Source organism: Vombatus ursinus, unplaced genomic scaffold (assembly GCF_900497805.2).
Source record: "Vombatus ursinus unplaced genomic scaffold, bare-nosed wombat genome assembly UNPS02009770.1, whole genome shotgun sequence".
NCBI classification, from domain to species: Eukaryota; Metazoa; Chordata; class Mammalia; order Diprotodontia; family Vombatidae; genus Vombatus; species Vombatus ursinus.
Window position 1 is genome coordinate 18,638,178 of NW_020949548.1, and position 21,713 is coordinate 18,659,890.

At 45.1% G+C, this 21,713-nt stretch overlaps 1 protein-coding gene across 1 annotated transcript in view; it reads left to right on the forward strand.

Moving 5' to 3' along the window:
• The window catches only part of OTOG (otogelin), a 132,509-nt gene that overhangs the window by 60,124 nt on the left and 50,672 nt on the right, over nt 1-21,713 (forward strand). The window contains exons 34-41 of the mRNA XM_027852660.1: nt 1,840-2,118; nt 6,113-6,230; nt 6,448-6,527; nt 7,105-9,059; nt 9,961-10,129; nt 10,935-11,080; nt 17,641-17,730; nt 20,531-20,714. Coding sequence (XP_027708461.1) covers nt 1,840-2,118; nt 6,113-6,230; nt 6,448-6,527; nt 7,105-9,059; nt 9,961-10,129; nt 10,935-11,080; nt 17,641-17,730; nt 20,531-20,714 — 3,021 coding nt within the window. The remainder of the gene's footprint in view (nt 1-1,839; nt 2,119-6,112; nt 6,231-6,447; nt 6,528-7,104; nt 9,060-9,960; nt 10,130-10,934; nt 11,081-17,640; nt 17,731-20,530; nt 20,715-21,713) is intronic.

Genomic DNA, 21,713 nt, shown 5'->3' on the forward strand with positions numbered 1-21,713 from the left:
ATCATTAGTGGCAAAGCTGGTACTAGAACCCAGAGCTCTAGATCCCTAGTCTGGAGCTTTGGAAGTAATCCCAGGACCTTGACTGGTCTGCTGACTAGCTATGATACTCTCACCTCACCAAGCTGGGCTTCCTCCTGTCCGTACGTTCAGGAGAGATGCGAGCAGAGAAGTCTTCCTCTGTTCCTTGCTGGAAGGAGCTGTAGGAAGTCACATCTGACTGAAATGGCTGAGAGACTATGACTTTTTCTCAATTCAACAATTCAATCAGCATCTATTAAGCACTTACTAAATGCAAGTCTGTTTGTGTGTTGGGTGTTGAGTTTCGAAGACAAACAATAAACCAAGCCTTACCCAAGCAATGTTGGTTGCATGTCAGGGAGGATAGCCCTGATCTGCCTTATTATGTCCTAAGGGACCATCAGGGACAGAATCCTAGGCTAGAGAGACTATGGGCTCAACCTAGAATCCAGTCTGGTGTGCTCAGGGACGTCAGAGTCATGGCAGGATCAGTGAGACATTTTAATTTAATTGCTCTTTACCTCAATTCTTAGAAAAGTCACTTTAACCTCCTTGGGTCTCAGTTTCCTTATCTGTAAAATAGGGTGTTTGGTCTAGCTGACCCTAAGGTCCCTTCCAACTCTAAATTTATGATCCCAAGCCCATATAAAGATTCTTTCAGTGATATCGGATATGGCGAAGAGAGTTCTGGACTAGGTCTAGTCCTAGCCCTGGTGCCAGTCAATGATGACAGCTAGCATTCGTATAGCATAAACTTTAAGGCTAACAAAGTGCTTTACAAACATTGGAACCTCACAACAACCCTGGGTTGTTGTTGTTGTTTATTTGTTCAGTCATGTCCAACTCTTTGTGACCCCATGAACCATACCATGCCCTTCTATCATCAACTATCTCCTGATGACCCTAAGTGGCACCTGCTTTTATCATGCACATTTTACACATGAAAAAGCTGAGGCAGACAGCAGTCAAGCAACTTACCCAGGCTCAAACATCTAGTAAGCGAGGCTGTATTTGAACTAAGATCTTCCTGACTTCAGGTCCAAAGCTCTAACCATGACACCATCATCTTAATATCTTCATGCCTCAGTCTCCTCTATAAAGTAAGATGTAAATGATCTTTAAGGGTCCTTTCTAAGCCTAACATTCTGTGATTCTGCAGAGAGTAGGCTAAGGGAAACTTTAGAATTTAGAAGTCATAGACAGGCAGGTTTTGGCCCAATAGAAGGACAAGCTTGCTAACCACTGAATTATCCCAAAAGTGGAATGGAAAGTGATGAATTCCCTGCCACTAAAAGTCTTCAAGGGAAGATTAGATGGCCTTTTGTCAGGAGTTGCTGCTGACATGTGGCTTAAACTAGGTCTCTTCTGAACTTCCTTCCCATTCTGAGACTGTATGATCCCAATATTGTAGGGCTGTAGGTTATCTGGGGTCATGGAAAATAGAGAAAGCAGAGAAGCTGAAATCCGATGAATCCTCAAGCTTTGTTTTATCCATTAATTTAAATGTCCTCTCCATAGTTCTAATCATAGTTCATTCTTATTTTCCCTTCTCCTCACCCTTGGATGAAGGGAGGTGCCATTGAGCAAATGAAAAGTGAACATGAAATGAGGGGCAGGGGGAGGCAGAGGGCTGGTTAATGCAAAAGTCATCATTGATTCCTGGATAATAGATTTAGTTGGTTGACCATGCTTGCATGGCTAAGGATTTTCCCTGGCATTGTGGTCAAGCCCCTGTTGCCCCTGGCCTAGGCAGGGCCTAACTGCCTCAGTACCCTCCTCCCCTACCCATTCTGAAGCCCTAAGGGATATGGTTGTTTGTAGACTCTGACTTGGTGTCCTTTGAGTCCGCTGACAGACCCAATTACTTCCTCCATGTGACCCACAATGGGTCTCTGTCCCTGGCCAAGTGGGAGCAGAGTGAAGGCTTCCAGAACCGAGCCACGTTCATCATCCACCGCAGCACATGGCTCCCTGGCTATGATGCTTTGGAGTCCTTCAGCGAGCCTGGCTCCTTCATCAGCTTCTCAGGCCCAGTGCCCATCCTGCAGAGGTACCAGCACTCTGAGCAATTCCGGCTTGCCACTCTGCTGAAGCTCATAGGTAAGAACCATGCCACCGAATTCAGCAGGTATTAATGAAGCCCCTCCTTAAGACCCTGTTCTTGGTGTTGGGTATATACAGGGAGACGGAACATGGTCCCCTGCGCTTAAATCATTTGTGGTTTAATGAGGGAAAGGACAAGTACACAACATAATTATGATATGAGGAGGAGTGTGATAAATGTGAAGGAGAAATACAGAGAAAAGGCTGTAAGACCTTTGTGGGGAGAGAGGAGAGAGAGAGAGAGAGACAGAGAGAGACAGAGAGAGGGAGACAGAGACAGAGAGAGAGAAAGACAGAGAGAGGCAGAAAAAGAGAGAGAGAGGCAGAGAAAGACACAGAGACAGAGAGAGATAGAGAGACTGAGAGAGAGATAGAGACAGACAGAAAGAGAGACATAGAGACACAGAGACAGACACAGAGAGAGACACAAGGAACAGAGAGACAGAGACAGAAACACAGGGAGTTACAGAGATATATACAGAGATACATAAATAGATACATAAGTGAATTGATGGATAGATGAATAAGGATTTATAAAACACATACTATGTGTCAGGCACTGTGATCAGTGCTGGAGGTATAAGTACAGAGGAACAAGATTAGAACTTACATTCTAATAAAGGAAGACAACATATAGAGGGGTACTGTGAAGTGGGGGTGAGGAGAACCCCCGCTGGGACGTGATGAAGAGATAGTGGGGAAGCCTGGATACCAGCAGGATAGGGGAAAACCATCAGGGCTGGGAGATTTTGGGATCCAAGGTTCTGATGGGAGGGATGAAGGTAGTGGAAAGAGAGCAGATGAAGAGAGAGTTGGGAAGCGTCATGGCAATCTGGCCCCCAGTAAGATGAAGCAAAAGTTCATCTTTCAGCAAGGGGGAAGGGAAGGCTCATGGAAGATTTCAGGAGGAGCTAGCATCTGGGTTAGATTGTGAAAGAAGGGAGAGAGATGTTATCAGCTGGAGATGAGGAAGGTCTCTTTTAAGTGTGGGGGACTGTGTAAGCAAAGGAGTGGAGGTGGGAGAAGACAGAAGAAGAATGAGGAAGAAACAGTCCCGTTTGGTTAAAGGGAAGGACTATGAAGGGAAGTTCTGTGACATAGGTTGGGGTTCTGATATGGTTGGCTTTAAATGCCAGGATTTGGAGTTTATTCTTTAGGAAATGAGGGACCCTGAAGGCTTTGGGGGCTAGGCGGGATTTGTTCGTAACTATGCTTTAAGAAGATCACTTGGGTAAGGATATGGAGGGTTGATTGGGGAAAGGGAGAGATTGGAGACAGGAAGACTACTTAGAATTGCAGTAGTCTAGACAGAAAGGGAGGAGAGCTTCAGGTATGCTAACGAGTCTGTCTATGCTAGCAGAAGCCTTCCGACCCTTTTACCCTGGTGAGTGTGGGCAGGTGAGGCGATCATTGGCCTTAGTGCTTGATGGTTTGGTCTCATTGTTTGGTTAAGTAGGAGGCAAAGGGGCTCAGCTTGATCTCGGGGGTGCCTTTGCACAGAAAGGCATGGCCTGTGGGTACAACTACAATATCTAAAAATAAAACAGTCTCTGGGGGAGGTGATGGGGAAAGTGATACAGGGCCATGGCAGGTTGGGTTTCTTGCTGACGGGTGCACATGCCAGACCTATTAGCTCAGAAAGTTCCAGTTAGGAACTACGTCCCTGAGGAGCCATGACAAAACAGGGTCTGGGAGAATAAGGCCTCACACTCACTCCCCACTCCTGAGGTATCTCTAAGCTGCTCCCTTTCTTTCTCCCTTCCACATGGCCTCCTAGCTCCCTAACCATTGCCACCTAGAAGGAAAGTTTACTGATCAGTCCTTTTGTCTACATCCCTACTTCCTGCTGCCTGAGGTCTCTCATCTGCTTAAAGACCTTAGTGAAAGAAATACTGTTCCATTCATTTGCCACTTATTATCTATCCTGAGCAAAGTTCTATGCTAGGCAGTGACAGAAATAAAAAGTTTAGATAAGTCCCTACCCTCACGGAATTTACAGTCTGCCAATATTCACATTTTATTATTAACAAATATACGACCTTACATGGTAAGTGCTTTGTTTTTGGTTGAGCTGTTTCAGGCATATCAAACTCTTTGTGGGGCTTTCTTGGCAAAGATAATGGAGCAGTTTGCCATTTCCTTCTCCAGCTCATTTTTACAAATGAGGAAACTGAGGCAAACAGGGTTAAGTGACTTGCCCAGGGGCACACAGCCAGTAAGTGTCTGAGGCCAGATTTGAACTCAGGTCTTTCTGACTCCAAGGCTGGCACTCTAGTCACTGCTCCATCTAGTTGCCCTAATAAGTGCTTTAGAAAGGTCCAAAACAAAGTACTCAATGAGGTCTTGGCCAGACCACATCTAGAGTGCTGGGTTCATAAGAGCATCCAGTGGAGGGCATCCAGGATGGGGAAGGACTTTGAGGTCATGACATGAGGTCAGTTAAAGATTCAGGGTCAGTTACTTGAGAGTTGCATCAAGCATTAGTCAGCTGAAGGCATTAGAAGGGTTTAGACTGAAGAAGAGAAGAATTAGTGGGGGACGGGATAACTGTCTTGAGGTACTTGAAGTTTCACCCCGTAGAAGCGCTCATCTTCCTAAGGACTGGGTGCCCCTGTCTTCTGTAGACATTGTTTGTTTCCCAGAAGGGACCGGAGAAACCTGCCAAATTTGTGTTCTTTTTCTAGACCCATTGAACACCTTTTGTCCCTCTGCTAGCAGGAACTACAAGGCATAGGATAATAGGATTTAGAACTAGCAGGGGGCTCAGAGATCATTTGATTCAACCCCCTTTTATAGGTAAGGAAACTGAAGCCCATTGAGGTGCCCAAAGAGCTGGGATTGAACAGCTGGAATTTGAAATCATCTCCTCTGATCCAAATTCAGTGCTTTCCCCACCACACCATACTGTTCCTCTCCTCCCCCTAACACTTCCCTTGAGTTACGGTTTTTGGATGTGTAGGTTCCTTAGTTTTCCCTACCATAGATGTTTCCTTTTCCTTGTGAAGCTTTTCCCTAGAAGAATAATCCCCCCCAATTCATATTCCTATGGAGCATTAAGGTGTCCAAGGCACTTTCCTTCATAGCTATCCTATGATGCAGGTGTAATACATGCATTAATATATTATATATATAATCTAATTTTATAGATGAGGACGCTGAGTTCAGAGAAATTAACTGACATTCAAAGTCACATAGTTAGTAAGTGGCAGAGCCCCCAAGACCAGAACCCAGGTTTTCTGCCTCCACATTCAGCAATCTATCTGCTGTACCCTACTGTTTCCTGCTCATTGGTAGCTCGGCCTAGTGTTTCAGGCTTCCTGATGCCCCCAAATATGAAAAACAAAGACACGTACCAAAACTCCTCTAACCTAAGGGCTGAAAGCTATCAAGTGATTGTAAGGTTTCCTTTCCTGTCTCTAACTAGAGTCCCATCCCATTACCCTAGGCTGCCAGAATGGTGGTGATCCAGTATATGCACAAAGACCATCCAGGGATGGTGGTCTGGGGTTCTCTTTCTTCCTGGGGCCATTTTCCTTCCATCTTCATAACTGAACTTGCCTATTGTTTAGCCAGGCGATGTTCTGCATGTCAAATTGCCAGCTATTGTGAATGGGACTTTAATGAAGGTCCAGGGTAGAAAGGGGACTGAGTCCTCACCAAGGACTGGGTCAGTTGTTCACTGTGAAGCTTTCTGATGCCCCTATATAAAGGAGACAAGCATCTACAATCATTTGTTAAGTATCCACTATGATATAGCAGTGGTCTATGTCTTAAAGATGCAAAAAACCCCCCCAAAACAAAAAAGGAGCCCCCAAGGAGCCTATACTACTTCTAGCTTTTGGAATCTCTCATCTTTATGGGTCTGGGCTCCCTAACCAGCCTGGGCCCTTGAAGACAGGACTTGAGTCTTTCCCTCCCCAGTGGTGCTTTGCCCAGGGCTCTGCATATGGTGGGCATGTGATATGTTTGTGGGCATGATTCATTTTCCCAGATGCCAGATCCCAAGGCACTGCCTACCCCACCTGTGAGTGGCGCTATGATGCCTGCAGCAGCCCCTGCTTCCAAACCTGCCGGGATCCTCAAGGAGCCAGCTGCTGGGAGGTCCCCAGGTGAGAATCTTTCACCCGAGCACAGGAATGAGTCATCTGAAGGAAGGCAGCATAGGTGTGTCCACGTATGCCTGAATGTGTACACATGTGTGCCCATTTGTAAGCATGTGTGAATGAGTGTTGTATGTACAAGCATGCATCTATGGGCTGGGTTGTGAAGAAAATTGAGTTGGGGATATTCCCTGCTTGGAATACAATGTCTCCATTGTTTCTGCAGGGTTGAAGGCTGTGTCCCTGTTTGTCCCATCCCTATGGTCCTGGATGAAGTCACCCAGAAATGTGTCTACTTGGAGGACTGTACGTGGCCAGGTTTCCTGTCACTCTCATCTGCTCTATAGATTGCTCAGTGCCCTGAGGGATGAGTGATGGGCACAGATCACTATGAACTCACAGGGCCTAAGCCTGATCCCCCATGCGTGGACTTGGAGAGTTTGGGATCCTTCTCTATTCCCTAAGAAAGGTCTGCAAAGTCCTCAGGAAAGTGAGAAAGGCCAGAAGAATGGACCATATTGCCTCAGGCAGGCCCATGAGCAGGAGGCCAGGGTCTGAAAGCCTTAAAATCAACCTGGGGAGATGATACTCTTGGGGTGCTGAGGTAGCTACTCAGTCACTAGGAGCCTGAGCCTGAGCCTGAGCCTGTACCATGCCCTCAGACTATGGAGGGAAGAAGAGGTACAGCCCTACCCTTGGGGAGGCCCTAGCCTGAAGAGGCAACATTGTCTATGTCCTGGGAGAACTCCCAATCCTAGGGAAGAGAGACCAGTCATAGAAACACAGCCAACCAGATATCAATTCTGGAGGGAATGATGGCTCCCAGGTTGTGCTGAGCAGATAATGGATCCCACCTGAGCCTCTCTCCTTATCTGTGTTTTAGGTATTGAGGCTACAGTTGCTATGTCCAGTGTGAGGACCCAGGCTCCTGGCCGAGAATTGATCTCCCCAGAGGAATCTCGAACCCCTGAGATGTCCCTAGCCATGGCTGGGCCTAGGGCACCTACCAGCCCACCAGTCCTCACCATGGCTACCTTCTCCCTGGCCCACCCATCATCCAGGGACGTAACTGTTGCCCTCACTACAACTTCAAGCTTGCGGGCAACAGCCAAGGAAGGAGCAGAACCAAGGCTTGGGTCTACCTTGGGAGGTACCAGCCAGCCTCCTTCAAAGTGGCCCACAATGGCAGACCTCTCTACAGTGGTCCCAGCTGATGTGCAGCTGCTCTCTGGCTCTATGGCCAGCCCGACAGCTCCAGAGGCCACCTCCTCCTCCATCTCCCCACCCAGGATGCCAGTGTCCAGTGTGGGGGCAACCACCATAAAAACAACTCAAGGAAAAACGACCTTCACAGGAAGCCCAAATACTACACTGTTCCTGATGCTCCCCACAATTCCTGGTTTCCATCTAATGTCCAAAGCTGTGACCATTCCTACTCCAAGCCCCTCGCCAGTAAGGACAACGCAAGCAGGGGTGAGGCCCTCCCTCAGTCTGGCTCCCTCTGAGAGACCCCCTTCCACCACCGTAACCACTGAGATCTCGCCAGTGGGTCTCCCTCCCTCCGCAGGGCTCCAGGAACCACTGCTGATGACCCTGACTGCAGGGGAAGGGAATAGGACAGAAACCCCTAGAGTCCCCTTAGCTGAGGACATGACAAGTTCTAGCAGCTCTCTTCCATCTCTTGGTAAGACCTCTGTGGGGCAGATCCATGTTAGAACCTCTGTGAGCATAGGACCAGAAGCTGCACATGCCACAGGGCAAACTGAGGCTGGCCATACCGCAGCTACAACCCTTTCAACTTCCCCAGTCAGGAGCCGGTTTTCCACCACCCTCATCATCCATCCACCTTTGGGTGCAGTTCTCTCAGTGACTGAAGCCACCAGTCCCATGACCCTGACCTCTGTGACTGTGGTCACCTCTGCCCTTTATGCAGCAAGGTCACCTGCTACACACTCACCAGCGCCTGTGCCCTCTCTGGTTTCTGAATCAACTGTGCCATCCCTGCTGTCAGATACCAGCATGCCTCAGGCCGAGGCAGGGACACCGTTGGGCACCCATGAGATCAGCCACCTATTATCAACTTCATCCCGCCCTCCTCCATGGACCCTTGTCTCCAGTCGCCCTGCCCCTAAAGGAACTGGGGTTTCCACTCTGTCCCGAGGGAAGGACACACAGTTGTCTGTGCCCATAGCCACCTCCCTGTCCCCTATGACCTTCCACCCTACCCTTCCTCCAACCTCGCTGGGCTTGACTCAAGTTCATACAACTGGGCAAGGTGTACCCCTGACCACGGTCACAGCACCAGCTTCACTAGAGCTGACCACCCCTCTCTTACAGTCAGAAGCCACACCCTTGACCTCAACCCATGAGATGTTTGTGCAAAGGGTGTCAGGGGCACCAGGCAAGAGTACCACTGAAAAGGGGGCTGTCCTATCCAAGCAAGTGCCCCTCCCTACAACAGAATATAGTGCATCCTCTTGGGGTGTCACAGAGCTGCCTGCTACACCTCACTCCCTAGCGACTCCAAGAACTATGGCCAAGGGTGCTGGTGCCACATCCATGCCACATTTGTCCACATCCTTCCCCCTTGGCCCCCTAGCTACCAATGTGACGGGAATATCTTCATCTCCACAAACCACTTTGACCTCATACTTCCCAACTTCTATGGCCCAGACTAGGGCCTCTGGGATGACCCTAGGGCTCTTGGCTCCAGAAGAATCTGCTGATGAGAACACAACAGGACAGCCTGGCCGGTCAGCCCCAGTCGGAGGCGTCTCGGTGTTACCTACCTCAGTCTTGATGTCAATGAGAGAATCTTCTACATTCCCAACATGTGTTGTGAGTAATTCATCATGGTCCTCTGGCTGCCTGTATAGTGACCCATCCCTTCAATCCCTCCCACATCTACAAAGCCTCCCCCATCCAACCATGAGAACTGGACCCTGCCTTCAGAGTGTACTTGTAGCTGGTAACCAGCTCCTTCTAGACACTGGTTATTAGCCAGAGGAGAACTTGGGTTGCTTTGATTTCTTTTTTTGGGGGTCATTGCCTGAATCTTTCAGGCTAACTGGCATGACTGAGCTAAAACTGACACTCCTCATTTCTGCCCAGGTTGTGTGGCCTGGGCTTTCACTATCATGTCTGGTATGCAGGGCATTTTCCTGGGCACATGCCACTCAGACATAGAAACAGTGCCCTCATTTAACCTTATTCTACTCTGTCCTGAGCTCCTTAGGTCAGGGCATTGCATGTGAAACCACATGAGTATATGCCTGTGTGCCCACTGGAGGATGCCTCTCCGTGACCCCCAAGAGCTTGTTCCTCCTGGCACATGCCAACACACTACAGATCTCTTTCTTACACTATCTGATCTCAGTGCAGGACCCGACTTCCCTCCTTTTTTTCTTTTCTTTTGTATTTGAATATCCAGCACTTAACACAGTGTTTGACATATAAAAACACTTAATAAATGCTTTTTTATCCATCCATTCATTTTTGATTCTTCCAGAGTGTGAATGAAACACAATTCACCTAGTGATGAATTATGTGTGCCTGCCTCCATCACCTCAGTCCCTAAATCCAATAAAGGGTCATTGTTGGTGGAGCTGGGGCAAGGTGGGCGCTGTCTGCAGGTTATATGTCCTCTCTTGTTCTCCCATACCCCCATACACCTGGGTAGGGATTCTCTCTACTCTGGCAGGAGAGTGACACCATCTATCTCTCTTCCCATCTATCCTAGCCCATCATAGAAAGCGAGTGTGTCAGACATATCTGTGTAGAGGGAGAGTTGATCCGAGTTAACCAGACCCAGCAGTGCCCTTACAGTGCCTCACCCCCTCCTTGTGGGATTCTAGGCCTTGCTGTGCGTGCCAATGGAGACCGATGCTGCTCCCGCTGGGAATGTCCCTGTGAGTAGCCACTGTGGCTTGATGCTAAGGCCATATTCACTTGACCGTGGGTAGGGAGTGAGGGGAGCAAGGGAGCTTGGGTAGCAGAAACACTCCCTCATCTTGAGTGATCTCATGCCCATTAGAATTCCTGTCCAGCGTATGACAAACCTGACCTGTATGAGAGCAGAGAGGTGACCCGTACTCCTGGAACTGCCCCTCATGCCTTCTCTACACTAGAATATAGGAGCATAAGGTCATCGAGTTAGAGATAGAAGAAGCTTCAGGAGCTATCTGGTCAGACATCTTCATTTTACAGATGAAGAAACTGAGGCCCAGGGTGGCTTGCTCCAAGATCATATAGTCAGTAAGCATCAGAGGCAAGATTTAAACTTGCATTTAAACCTACTCTTTCTATTCTATCTCCCTTAAAAAAACAATATTTTGCTTCAATTATGACAGAAAGGAAGGGGAAGGGAAGGAGAGGAAAGGAAAGGAGAGGGAGAGGAACAGGAGAGGGAAGCCCAGCCAGTGTCTTCAGTGTGGGACCTGGAGGGTGGGGAGCTGGTTCCATCACCTATCACGCAGATGTGAAGAAATGAGGACCCAATGAAATCCCCTTGCCTGGCAGCCAGCTGACCCCTTCTCTGAACGATGTTGGCATGGCAGGCTTTAAAGAAGCCAAGCTTTGGACATGTGACGATTTCTATTAAAATGGTTCGGCCATTTTCCTGGTGTCTCTAGGAAGGGAACACAGATTTTCTCTTCCTGCGCAGGTCAGTACTACTGTCTCTTTAACCAGAATCTCTCTTCTGTCTGCATGTAGGTCGATGTTCCATTTTTCCTGACTTGAGCTTGGTGACCTTTGATGGGAGCTATGTTGCACTGTTTAAAGAGGCCTCCTATATCGTCAGCCAGCGCCCAGAGGAGATGGTCACTGTCCTTGTCCTCGACTGCAAAAGTGCAAACCTGGTAATTGCTCCATGCCCCCACTACCCTTAGGGTGCCCAAGGAACTTTGGATGAATTTGGAGAGTGAGAGAGTGGGAAATGTGCCCAACTGGCCAACACAATAAAGAGTTCTCAGTTTAGCTCTCTAATGAACTTTCCTTGTGACCCTTGGCCAATTATTTCATTCTTTGAGTCTCAGTTTCCTTATCTGAAAAATGGTCATCATCTTTTCCCCTAAATCCTCCTTTCTTCCAAACTCAGCTATTTCTATCGAGGGCAGCACCACTCTCCCAATCACCCAGGCTTGAAACTTTAGAGCTATCTTTCACTCTTCCACTCTTCCCTTCCTCTTCTTATTCAATTAGTTGCCAAGTCTTGTCATTTCTTTTTTTTATGGTAATTTTTATTTATTTTTTTGTTTTCAACATTTACTTCCATAAGATTATGAGTTCCAAATTTTCACCCCATCTCATCCCTCCCCCCACCCCAAGATGGCATGCATTCTGAATACCCCTTCCCCTTGTCTGCCTTCCCTTCTATCTCTCCCCACTTCTCTTATCCCCTTCCCTTCAATTTTCCTGTAAGGCAGGATAGATTTCTGTACCCCATTTCCTGTATTTCTTATTTCCCAGTTGCATATGAAAACATTTTTTTTAAACATGTGTTTTTAAAACTTTGGGTTCCAAATTTTCTCCCTTCCTCCCTCCCCACCCACCGTCATTGATAAGGCAAGCAACTAAATGTAGGTTGTATATGTGCAGTTATGAAAAACACTTCCATAGTAGACATGCTGTGAAAAACTAACTCTGTTTCCCTTAATCATATCCCACCCCCCCATTATTCTATTCTTTCTCTTGACCATGTCCCTCCTCAGAAGTATTTGCTTCTGATTACCCCCCTTCCCAATCTGCCCTCCTCTCTATCATCCCCCTACTCTCTTGTCCCCTTCCCCCCCTATTTTCCTGTAGGGTAAAACAGATTTCCATCCCCAATTAGTATGTATGTTATTCCCTCCTTAAGTCAGATCCTATGAAAATAAGATTCACTCATTCCCTCTTACCTTCTCCCATTTCCCCTCCACTGTAAGAGCTTTTTCTTTTCTGTTTTTTTTTGTGAGATAATTTACCCCATTCTACCTCTTCCTTTCTCCTTCTCCTAGTATAATCCTCTCTCACCCCTTAATTTTATTCTCCAGATATGACCCCTTCATTTTCAACTCACCCTGTGCCCTCTATCTATCTATCTATCTATCTATCTATCTATCTATCTATCTATCTATCTATCTATCTATCTATCTATATCTATATATACATACATATAACTTTTTCCCCTCCAACTACCCTAATACTGACAAAGGTCTCATGAATTACAAATGTCATCTTTCCATGCAGGAATGTAAACAGTTCAACCATAATAAGTCTCCTATGATTTTCTCTTTCCTGTTTACCTCTTCTTTCATGTTCCACTTGAGTCTTATATTTGAAAATCAAATTTTCTATTCAGCTCTGGTCTTTTCGTCAAGAATGCTTGAAAGTCCTCTATTTCACTGAATGACCATTTTTTTCCCCTGAAGGATTATACTCAGTTTTGCTGGGTAGATGATTCTTGGTTGTAATCCTATCTCCTTTGCTCTCCGGAATATTATATTCCATGCTTTGCGGTCCCTTAATGTAGAAGCAGCTAAATCTTGTATCCTGATTGTGTTTCCACAATACTTGAATTGTTTCTTTCTGGCTGCTTGTAATACTTTCTCCTTGACCTGGGAACTCTGGCATTTGGCTACAATATTCCCAAGAGTTTTCCTTTGAGGATCTCTTTCAGGTGGTGATCAGTGGATTCTTTCAAATTCTATTTTGCCCTCTGGTTCTAAAATATCAGGGCAGTTTTCCTTGATAATTTCTTGAAAGATGATGTCTAGGGTCTTTTTTTGATCATGGCTTTCAGATAGTCCAATAATTTTTAAATTCTCTCTCCTGGATCTATTTTCCAGATCAGTCGTTTTTCCAATGAGATATTTCACATTGTTTTCTAATTTTTCATTCTTTTGGATTTGTTTTACAGTGTCTTGATTTCTCATAAAGTCACTAGCTTCCAATTGCTCTATTCTAATTTTTAAGGAAGTATTTTCTTCAGTAATCTTTTGGACTTCCTTTTCCATTTGGCCAATTTTGCTTTTTAGGGCATTCTTCTCCTCATTGGCTTTTTGGATCTCTTTTGCCATTTGGGTTAGGCTATTTTTTAAGGTGTTATTTTCTTCAGTATTTTTTTGGGTTTCCTTTAGCAAGCTGTTGGCTTGTTTTTCATGATTTTCTTGCATCACTCTCAGTTTTTCCTCTACTTCTCTCACTTGCTTCTCAAAATCCCTTTTGAGCTCTTCCAAGGCCTGGGACTGATTCATATTTTTCTTGGAGGCTTTGGATGTAGGAGATTTGGCTTTGTTGTCTTCTTCTGGTTGTATGTTTTGATCTTCTTTGTTACCAAAGTAAGATAATGTAATCTGACTCTTTTTGCGCTGCTTACTCATGATCCTGGCCAATTACTTGAGTTTTAAACTCTTTGTTAAGGTAAGAGTCTGCTTCCAATGTGTAGAATGTACTGTCCCAAATTTTGGGGGGTTGTACAGCTGTGTTCAGAGACACTTCTAGGGACCTGTAAATTTTCAGTCCTTCCAAGGTGGTATGATAAGGGGCGAGGTGTTTTCTCTCCACTGCCACAAGAAACTTCACCACACCAGCATTCCTCCTCGCCCCAGGACTGCCCCTCAGAACTGTGACCCAGATCCAAGCACTGGTAAAGCAAGAGATCCCTGCCTCAGCATTGGCAAAGAGATCCCTGCAATCCCCCTCTGATCAGCCACTCAATTCCCCCTCAGTCTGTGGGCCAGAAGCTCAGGAGGCAGCCACGGCCCGCACTCGAGACTTGTGGCTGAGACCTAACTCCTCTCTCACCGTAGTCACAGACTTTTCCCACTGACCTTCCAAGTTGTCTTTGGCATTCATGGGTTGAGAAGTCTGGAAACCACCACAGCTGCCAGTGATTCAGTCCTCTGAGGCCTGCTCCAGGGTCTCTGCTGTGGCCTGCGTGCCCACGCCGAACTGCACTCCTCTCCCCACCCAGCGCGATATACCTTTCCAATCAACCATCCAGGCTGTCTTTGGCTGGAAATTTGTTTCACTCTGTCTTTTTGTGGGTTCTGCTGCTTTAGAATTTGTTTAGAGCCATTTTTATAGGTATTTGGAGGGGTTTGGGGGAGAGCTCAAGCAAGTCACTGCTTTCCCTCTGCCATCTTGGCTCTGCCCCCCAAGTCTTGTCATTTCTACCCCCATATCTCCTGCATCCATCTTCTACATATTCACACAGCTACCACCCCCAGTTCAGGTCCTCATCACCTCTCTCCTGGAATTTTATGGCAGCCTCCGAATGGGACTCTTTGTCTCCTTCTTCTCTCTCCTTCATTCTACATAGCTGCCAATTAATATTCCTAAGACATAAGTCTGATCATACCACTGCATATGTGAGACACTTTAGGGGTTTCCTATAGCTTCTAAAAAACAAAACAAAGCAAAAAAACCAAACAATTCCACCTGACAGTTAAACTTTCCACCATCTAGTTCCCATCTACCTTCCCAGACATTTCACATTGCTTCCCTTCACATATTTTATGTTCCTGCCTAACTGGTCTACTTGCTCTTCCTTGAACTTGACATTCTGTTGACCACCTCTGTGACTTTGCACAAACTAGCCCTTATTCCTGGAATGCTTATCCTTTTCACCTCTGTTGCCCAGAATTCCTAGTGTGCTTTAAGGCTTAGCTCAGGAGTCACTGACTCCTCCAAGCCTTCTCCTGGTTCCCTCAGTCATTAAGATTCTCCTCAGCCTCCAGTGGGACTGTATCTACTTCTCTGGGTGCATGGTGTTTCCACCTCTCCCTGTGGAATTCAAGTTCTTAAAGGTTTCATTTTGGTTTTTATGTCTCCAGTAGTTCAAATGGTGTCCAGGGAAATCATTTAATAAAGAAATAAGTTTTTGGAATTGAATTTAAATAACAGTTGCACCACCTCTCTCATTGAGCTATTATGAAAAAGCTTAGTGAAATTAAGAGTACAATAGATACAAGACTTATTTTTATTATTGCTGTGATTGCTATGGAGTAGAAAGAGAGCTGACCTCAGAAATAGGAAGACCTAGGTTCAAGTGTCACCTCTGACATGCACTGGCTGTGTGACCCTGGGCAGATCACTTACCCTCACAGTGTCCCAGACATGCAATTATCTCACTATGAGCAACTCCCAGCGAGGAGACTCCCTCTATCAATGAAAACAGTCAGTTATTCAATGGTGAGATAATTGCATGTCTAAACCAAAAAAAATTGTGGAAGCATAATGAGTTGGAGAACTAGGCTTGGGAGGCAGGACGCCTGACTCTGAACAACTCTAGGGGTAGCAAGTTTGTCTTGTGGGTTGAGTATTAGAAAGCAGCAGAGTGTGATGGAAAGATGTTAATCTGGGATATAGGAGAGAGAGGTTCTAGGTTCAGCTTTTCCATCAAACTGTGTGATCTTGGCCAAGTCATTTTTCCTTTTTGAGTCACAGTTTCCTCAACTGTGAAATGAAGGAATTTGACAGCTTATAGCTCTTACACACCTTCATTCTATGAAATATTTGTTGGAAGAATGAATGAGTATTCAAATTTGACTTCTGCATTACTCAGACCAAGGCATTGAGAATACACAGAGAGAAAATCATGCCTGCCCTCAAGGAGCTTGCCTTTTCCTGGCGGTCGAGGGAGATAGAAGTAACACATACATGCATAAATACAATACAATGTGTTGGAGAGAGCATAGGAGGAATCCCAACTGGGTGTTTTAGGAAAACTTGAGAATGCAGAGAACACTTAATTTTTTCTGAGAGTATCAGGAAAGGCTTTGTAGGGAATCTGAGCTGAGCTTTGAAGCAAGAGAAGTATTCTAAAAGATGGCAGTGAGGAAGGAATACATCCCGGGCTTAGAAGACAGCTTTGGGAAATTCATAGAGGTGGAGAATGGCATGACAGATTCTCAGAATTTAGCCCATTTGGGCTGGAACACAGTGTGTGAAGGGGAGTAATGCATAATCATTCTGAAACAGGTAGATTGATTATGGAGGGCCTAGAATATCAGAGTAAGGGATACAGATTTTATTTTCGAGGCAATAGGGAGCCTCTGAAGGTTTTTAAGTAAGGGAGTCATGGTCAGGCTTCCGACATAAGGAGATTATTTTAGCAACTGTGTGGAGAATGGATTGAAAATGAAAGAAAGAACCATAGACTATCAGAGTCAAAAGAGTGCTTAAAGATCAGTTAGTTGAACTGCCATACTTTATAGAGGAGGAGAGTAAGGACCAGGAAAAGGACTTGTCCAAGGCAAACCTTAGAGTTATTAACAATGCTAGTGCAGAAATTCAGATCACAGGTTTCCAGCCCAAGGCATTTTCCTTTATGCCTCTTTGCATTATGACACACTAATCCCCACAAAAAATGCTGTGGAGATAGCTCTCCAGTCTTGTCATGGAAGTTAACATGTTTTAGATGGTTTGTGACCACTTTTAACCTTGATGTGGCTGCCCTGTAATTCTATCGGGCCCCAAGGCTGAGGAGGGCATGGAATGCTAAACCTTTTCTATACTGTCCAGGATGAAGTGGAACTTGGGAGGGAAATCTATTACAGAAAGAATAGCACAAAGCATTCTGTGGACAAACAGAAACATTCTGGGGTTGATTGTTTTGTGGATTATTGGTGCTTTGTAAAACTTAAAGCATTACGTAGTTGTTAGCTATTATTATTGTTTCTCTCTTTGTTAGTGTGGATAACTGAGGAGGGGCTGGATAAATTAACCTCTTTCTCCCCTTCTGTATTCGGCCAAACAACTGCGTCCCCAAATGATTTGAGAGAACTTTTTGAGGGAGAACTGGGGACACGAAGAGTTGTTCAAGTCTATGCAGGAAGTCTATGGATGGTAATGGTTGGAGAGACTGGGGGTGAAACCTGGGTTCAAATTCTGGTTCAAAGAATTTATAGTGTATGGTACCATGGTCAGGTTAAGCTTTTAAATTACTATTTATTAATTACATTAATTGATTAATTTAATTTAATATATTTGATAATTAATTTAATAACCTTTTAAAGCCTCAGTTTTTTGATCTGTAAAAGAGAGATAAGGTACAGTCCTGGCACATGGCAGGTGCTTCATCACTGTTTATTGACTGGCCTCTGCCTATGTCACAACGTTATTGTGAGGATCAAATAAATTAATTTTTATAAGGTGTCATTTATACATCATAATGAGTGTATATTTGTATCATACTTTCTAGTTTACAAAGTGCTTTTTTTCTTACAACAACCCTGATAGGTAGTATAAGTAATATAACTCATTTTAAATATGATGAAACAGGGGTTAAGCGACTTACCCCAGGGTCCAATAGCTATTCAGTATTAAGACCGGCATTCAAACCAAGTCTATGGTCTCCAGGTCAAATGCGGTTTTGATTTACCATATGACTTTTCTTGTATACATGGGAGTTATTAACAATACTGTTTTTCTGCAGGGTCATTTGAACTGGCCTCCTTTCTGCCCAGTGATGCTGAATGTGACCAACCTAGCCCACCAAATGACCATCGATCGACTCAACAGGATGGTATGAACTTCTAGAATATTCCTATTCCAAGGACAACCCTGTCCTAGAATTATTGTGGCTGGTTCAGAGGGTAACAGGTGGGCCATCCCTGGCCCAGACTACCAACACTACCGGCATTTTTTCCCCTTGCTTAGACCAGAAAGACTGTAGATGGATCATTTATAAATTTCCCATTGATCGATGGGCACGACTGCCTAACGTATTATTAAAGACCTGCTTTGTGAACATTTAGAAATGGCAGTGGGATCACTGAGGGTTGCCTTGGCTCCACCAAGAAGTATTCATGCCAGATTGGCCTTATTTCCTTCGCTGACAGGACTACGAGCGGCCTGCTAAGTCAGAGGGATTTCATAAACAGGTCTTCTTCCATGTTTGTGTCATCCCCATATTCAATCCATGGGCCACCTATGTCTTTATCCAAGTTACTGAATTTAAAAAAATTAAAAATTAAAAAAATTGGACAGAAGTCTTAACTATAGGGCCAATGGGATTAAACTCTACTATTCTAGGTCTAACCAGACTCTGCTCTGGCCGGAGTGCTGTATTCAGTTCTAGGCCTCACATATTAAGAAGACAAGTTGAAGTGTGTCCCATAGGGAGAGGGAAAGATGATTGGAGAGCAGGCTATATGAGGGACAATGGAAGGAACGATTCATGTAAAACATGATAACAATTTTCAAGGGCTGTCGTGAGGAAGAGGGAGTAATCTTGTTCTGTTTGGCCTCAGAAGGTAGAGTTGGGAGCACTGGGTGGAAAATACAGAGACAGCTTTAGACTCGGTTTAAGAAAAATACCCTTGGGGCAGCTAGGTGGCACAGTGGAGAGAGCAACGGCCCTGGATTCAGGAGGACCTGAGTTCAAATCCGGCCTCGGATACATGACACTTACTAGTTGTGTGACTCTCAGCAAGTCACTTAATCCCAATTGCCTTGCTGCAAAAACAAAACAAAACAAAACAAACAAACAAACAAAAAACTCCTTGCTAGCCATGAGAGCTGTTGTCAATGCAAAGGACTGCCACAGATCTCCTTCATTAGGGGCTTTTAGGCAGAAGCTGGACGGATGATACCTTACTGGGGATAGAGTAGGAAAGGCCAGTCAGGTGCAGATTGGACCAGATTGTATCTGAAGGTCTTTCAAGCTCTTTGATTCTGCGACAGAGTCCTGGGATGCTCCACTGGAGACACCCTTCACGTTGACATTCATCTGCTCTTTGCATCTAGGTGCTCAGTTATTCCCAAGTCCACATATTTCTATGTTATTTGGATTGAGTGAGGCAGCTAGGAGATACACCGTTTAGCTTGGAGTCCTGAAGATCTAGGTTCAAATCTGACCTCAGACATGTCCTAGGTGCATGATCCTAGGCAAGTCATTTCACCTCCTGCCTGCCTCAGTTTCCTCAACTGTAAAATGGGGATCATAATAGCACCTACCTCCTAGGGTTGTTATGAGGATCAAATGAGATAGTATTTGTAAAGGCCCAGTGATGGGCTCATAGTAGATGCTTAATAAATGCCTGTTTCCTTCCTTCCTTCCATGAGAGACTTCATCAAATGCTTTCCAGAAATCCAGAGGACACAAGATCATGTTGATTACTTGAAAGCTAATGCACTAAAATATCTGTGGAATTTGATGCTACAATCATGAGAGATAAAATTAATTTTAAAAAAGCAATTAGGATTATGCTTTCATCAATTTTTTTTCTCTGAAAACTTAGCCTTTAGCCTTCAATTTGCCTCGTATATTGGAATGAGAGAAATAATTCTGGTTTTCAGCGGCTCAGTTTTCACTCTGGATTTCTCTAGATTGGATTCTGGTTTTAATGGTAGCCCATAATGATAGCCAAAGGTTTGCAAAGCACTTACATATGTCATTTCATTTGATCCTCACAACAACAACCCTGTGAGGTAAATGCTCTTATTATCCCCATTTTACAGATGAAGAAACTGAGGCTGAGAGAGGTTAAATGACATGCTCACAGTCACACAGAAAGTGAGTGCTGGAGGCAGTCTCTGAACTCAGATCTTCCTGACCCAGCACTCTATATTCTGTGTCACCAGCTGTCTCCCAATCCAGGGAAAGCTCTTTCTATTACCCATACTCAAATGAAAGTGGACCCAAGAGGTTACTAAGTCCAACCTCATGCTCTGTGTAGTAGTCCCAGGAGAAATGTGATTACTGGAGACCCTTTTTCTCCCCTTCCCATAAACTTGATCCCTCTGTCCCCATTTACCTCCTATCCTTGTGAAGCCTTCCAAAGAGAGAGCCACACTGGACTTAATATACATGAATGCACCAGATATCTGTGATTTCATCAAAATGAGGAGCTATCAGAGTAGGCTCTTCCTCTACCAATGCAGATGGACAGTTTATGAATTAGATTAGTTCTAGGGAGTTACCTGAGACTCTATCCATTAGTCCCATTATGCCACTATGATTCTGAACTTGATTATGCCATAAATCTGCCCCTTGGGTCTAGGAACCTCCTGGGATCATCTTGTCCATCCTGCTGTCTCCCAGCAGCCCAGGGTCTATCTCCCTCCTATCCTTTCAGATCTCCAGAGGAGAATCCATGATCTCCAGGGCTTTCTTCTAGCAGCTCCGTTTTTTAAGAACAAACATTATACAAATCTGACCTCAGATTCTTGACACTTACTAGCTGTGTGACCCTGGGCAAGTCATTTAACCCCAACTGCTTCACAAAAAAAAAAAAAGCAAACATTATAAAAAAAGTTCGAGTGTACCCATATTTGGAGAGTCATTGATTTCTGTTTTGTTGCCTTTCTTCCTTTTCCTCTAGGTAACTCTCAACTCAAGGCCCATCTGGCCACCAGTGAGCCAGCATGGATTTAAGATTGAAGATACGGGGAACATGTATGTGATCCGGACTCCCTCACAAATCCAAATCCAGTGGTTCCACAGCTCGGGGCTTATGATTGTGGAGTCCAGAAAAACTGATGAATCTGTGGGTGGGGGTCTATGTGGTAAGTTCCAGATCTCTGCAAGGGCGTATGGGAAACGGCCGCTTCAGTGCCCATTGGTGCTTGAAAAGGGATGTGCGGGGAGGGGCTCATGGAAGAGGGAGAGCAGTGCTGTCTCTCTGATCCTTAGATTGTTATAGGGTAGACGAGACCATGAGAGACAATGACTCAGAGTTCAGGCTGTCAGGAGGGTTGCTGGCAGACAGTGAAACCAGCTAGGACTGAAAGGCAAGACCCAGAGGCAGAGAGAGGTCAAATAGCCAGCAGGAAACAGGTCTGGAAGTCCAAGGGAGTCCAAGATCAGACCCACATCAACATAGGCCCAAAATCCCATTTGCACCTTATCAATTTGTATTTTCTTTTCCTTTTCTTCTTGCCTTAGTAGAACCTCTTTTTTAATTTCAAAGCTTTATTTTTGCCCTTTCTTAATACCGTAGACACTTCTTAATCCTATCTACTCCCATAGAACCATCCCTGTTATAGAGGAAAACACAGAAGCAAAAGTAACCAACTCAGTGACCACATCTGACAAAGTATACAACATTCCTGGTGCCTGAAATTCTGACTCCTCTGGCTGTCTTCAGGTCCTACCTAAAACCTCACCATCTGCAAGAAGCCTCTTCGGATCCCCCTAATGCTAGTGCCTTCCCTTGGAGACGCTCTCCATGTTACCCTATCTCTGTCTTACCCATAGCTGTATGCTTGTTGTTCCCGCCATTAAACTGGGAGTTCTTTCAGGGAGGGAATGGCTTCTCCTTCCCCCTTTCTTTGTATTCCCAACACAGCCTAGTGCGGGCCACAAGAAGGCCCTTAATGCATGCTTGTGGATGTGACATCATAATATTAGCAACTGTAAACCCTCCTCCTACCAAGAAGAGGAAGGTGTGTTTCATCATTTATTTTCTGGAACTAATCATGATAATTGCCTTTAATCAGAGTTCAGCTGCCTTTTAATGTTCTTTTTAGCCAGTTAATACATATATATATATATTTATAAACACA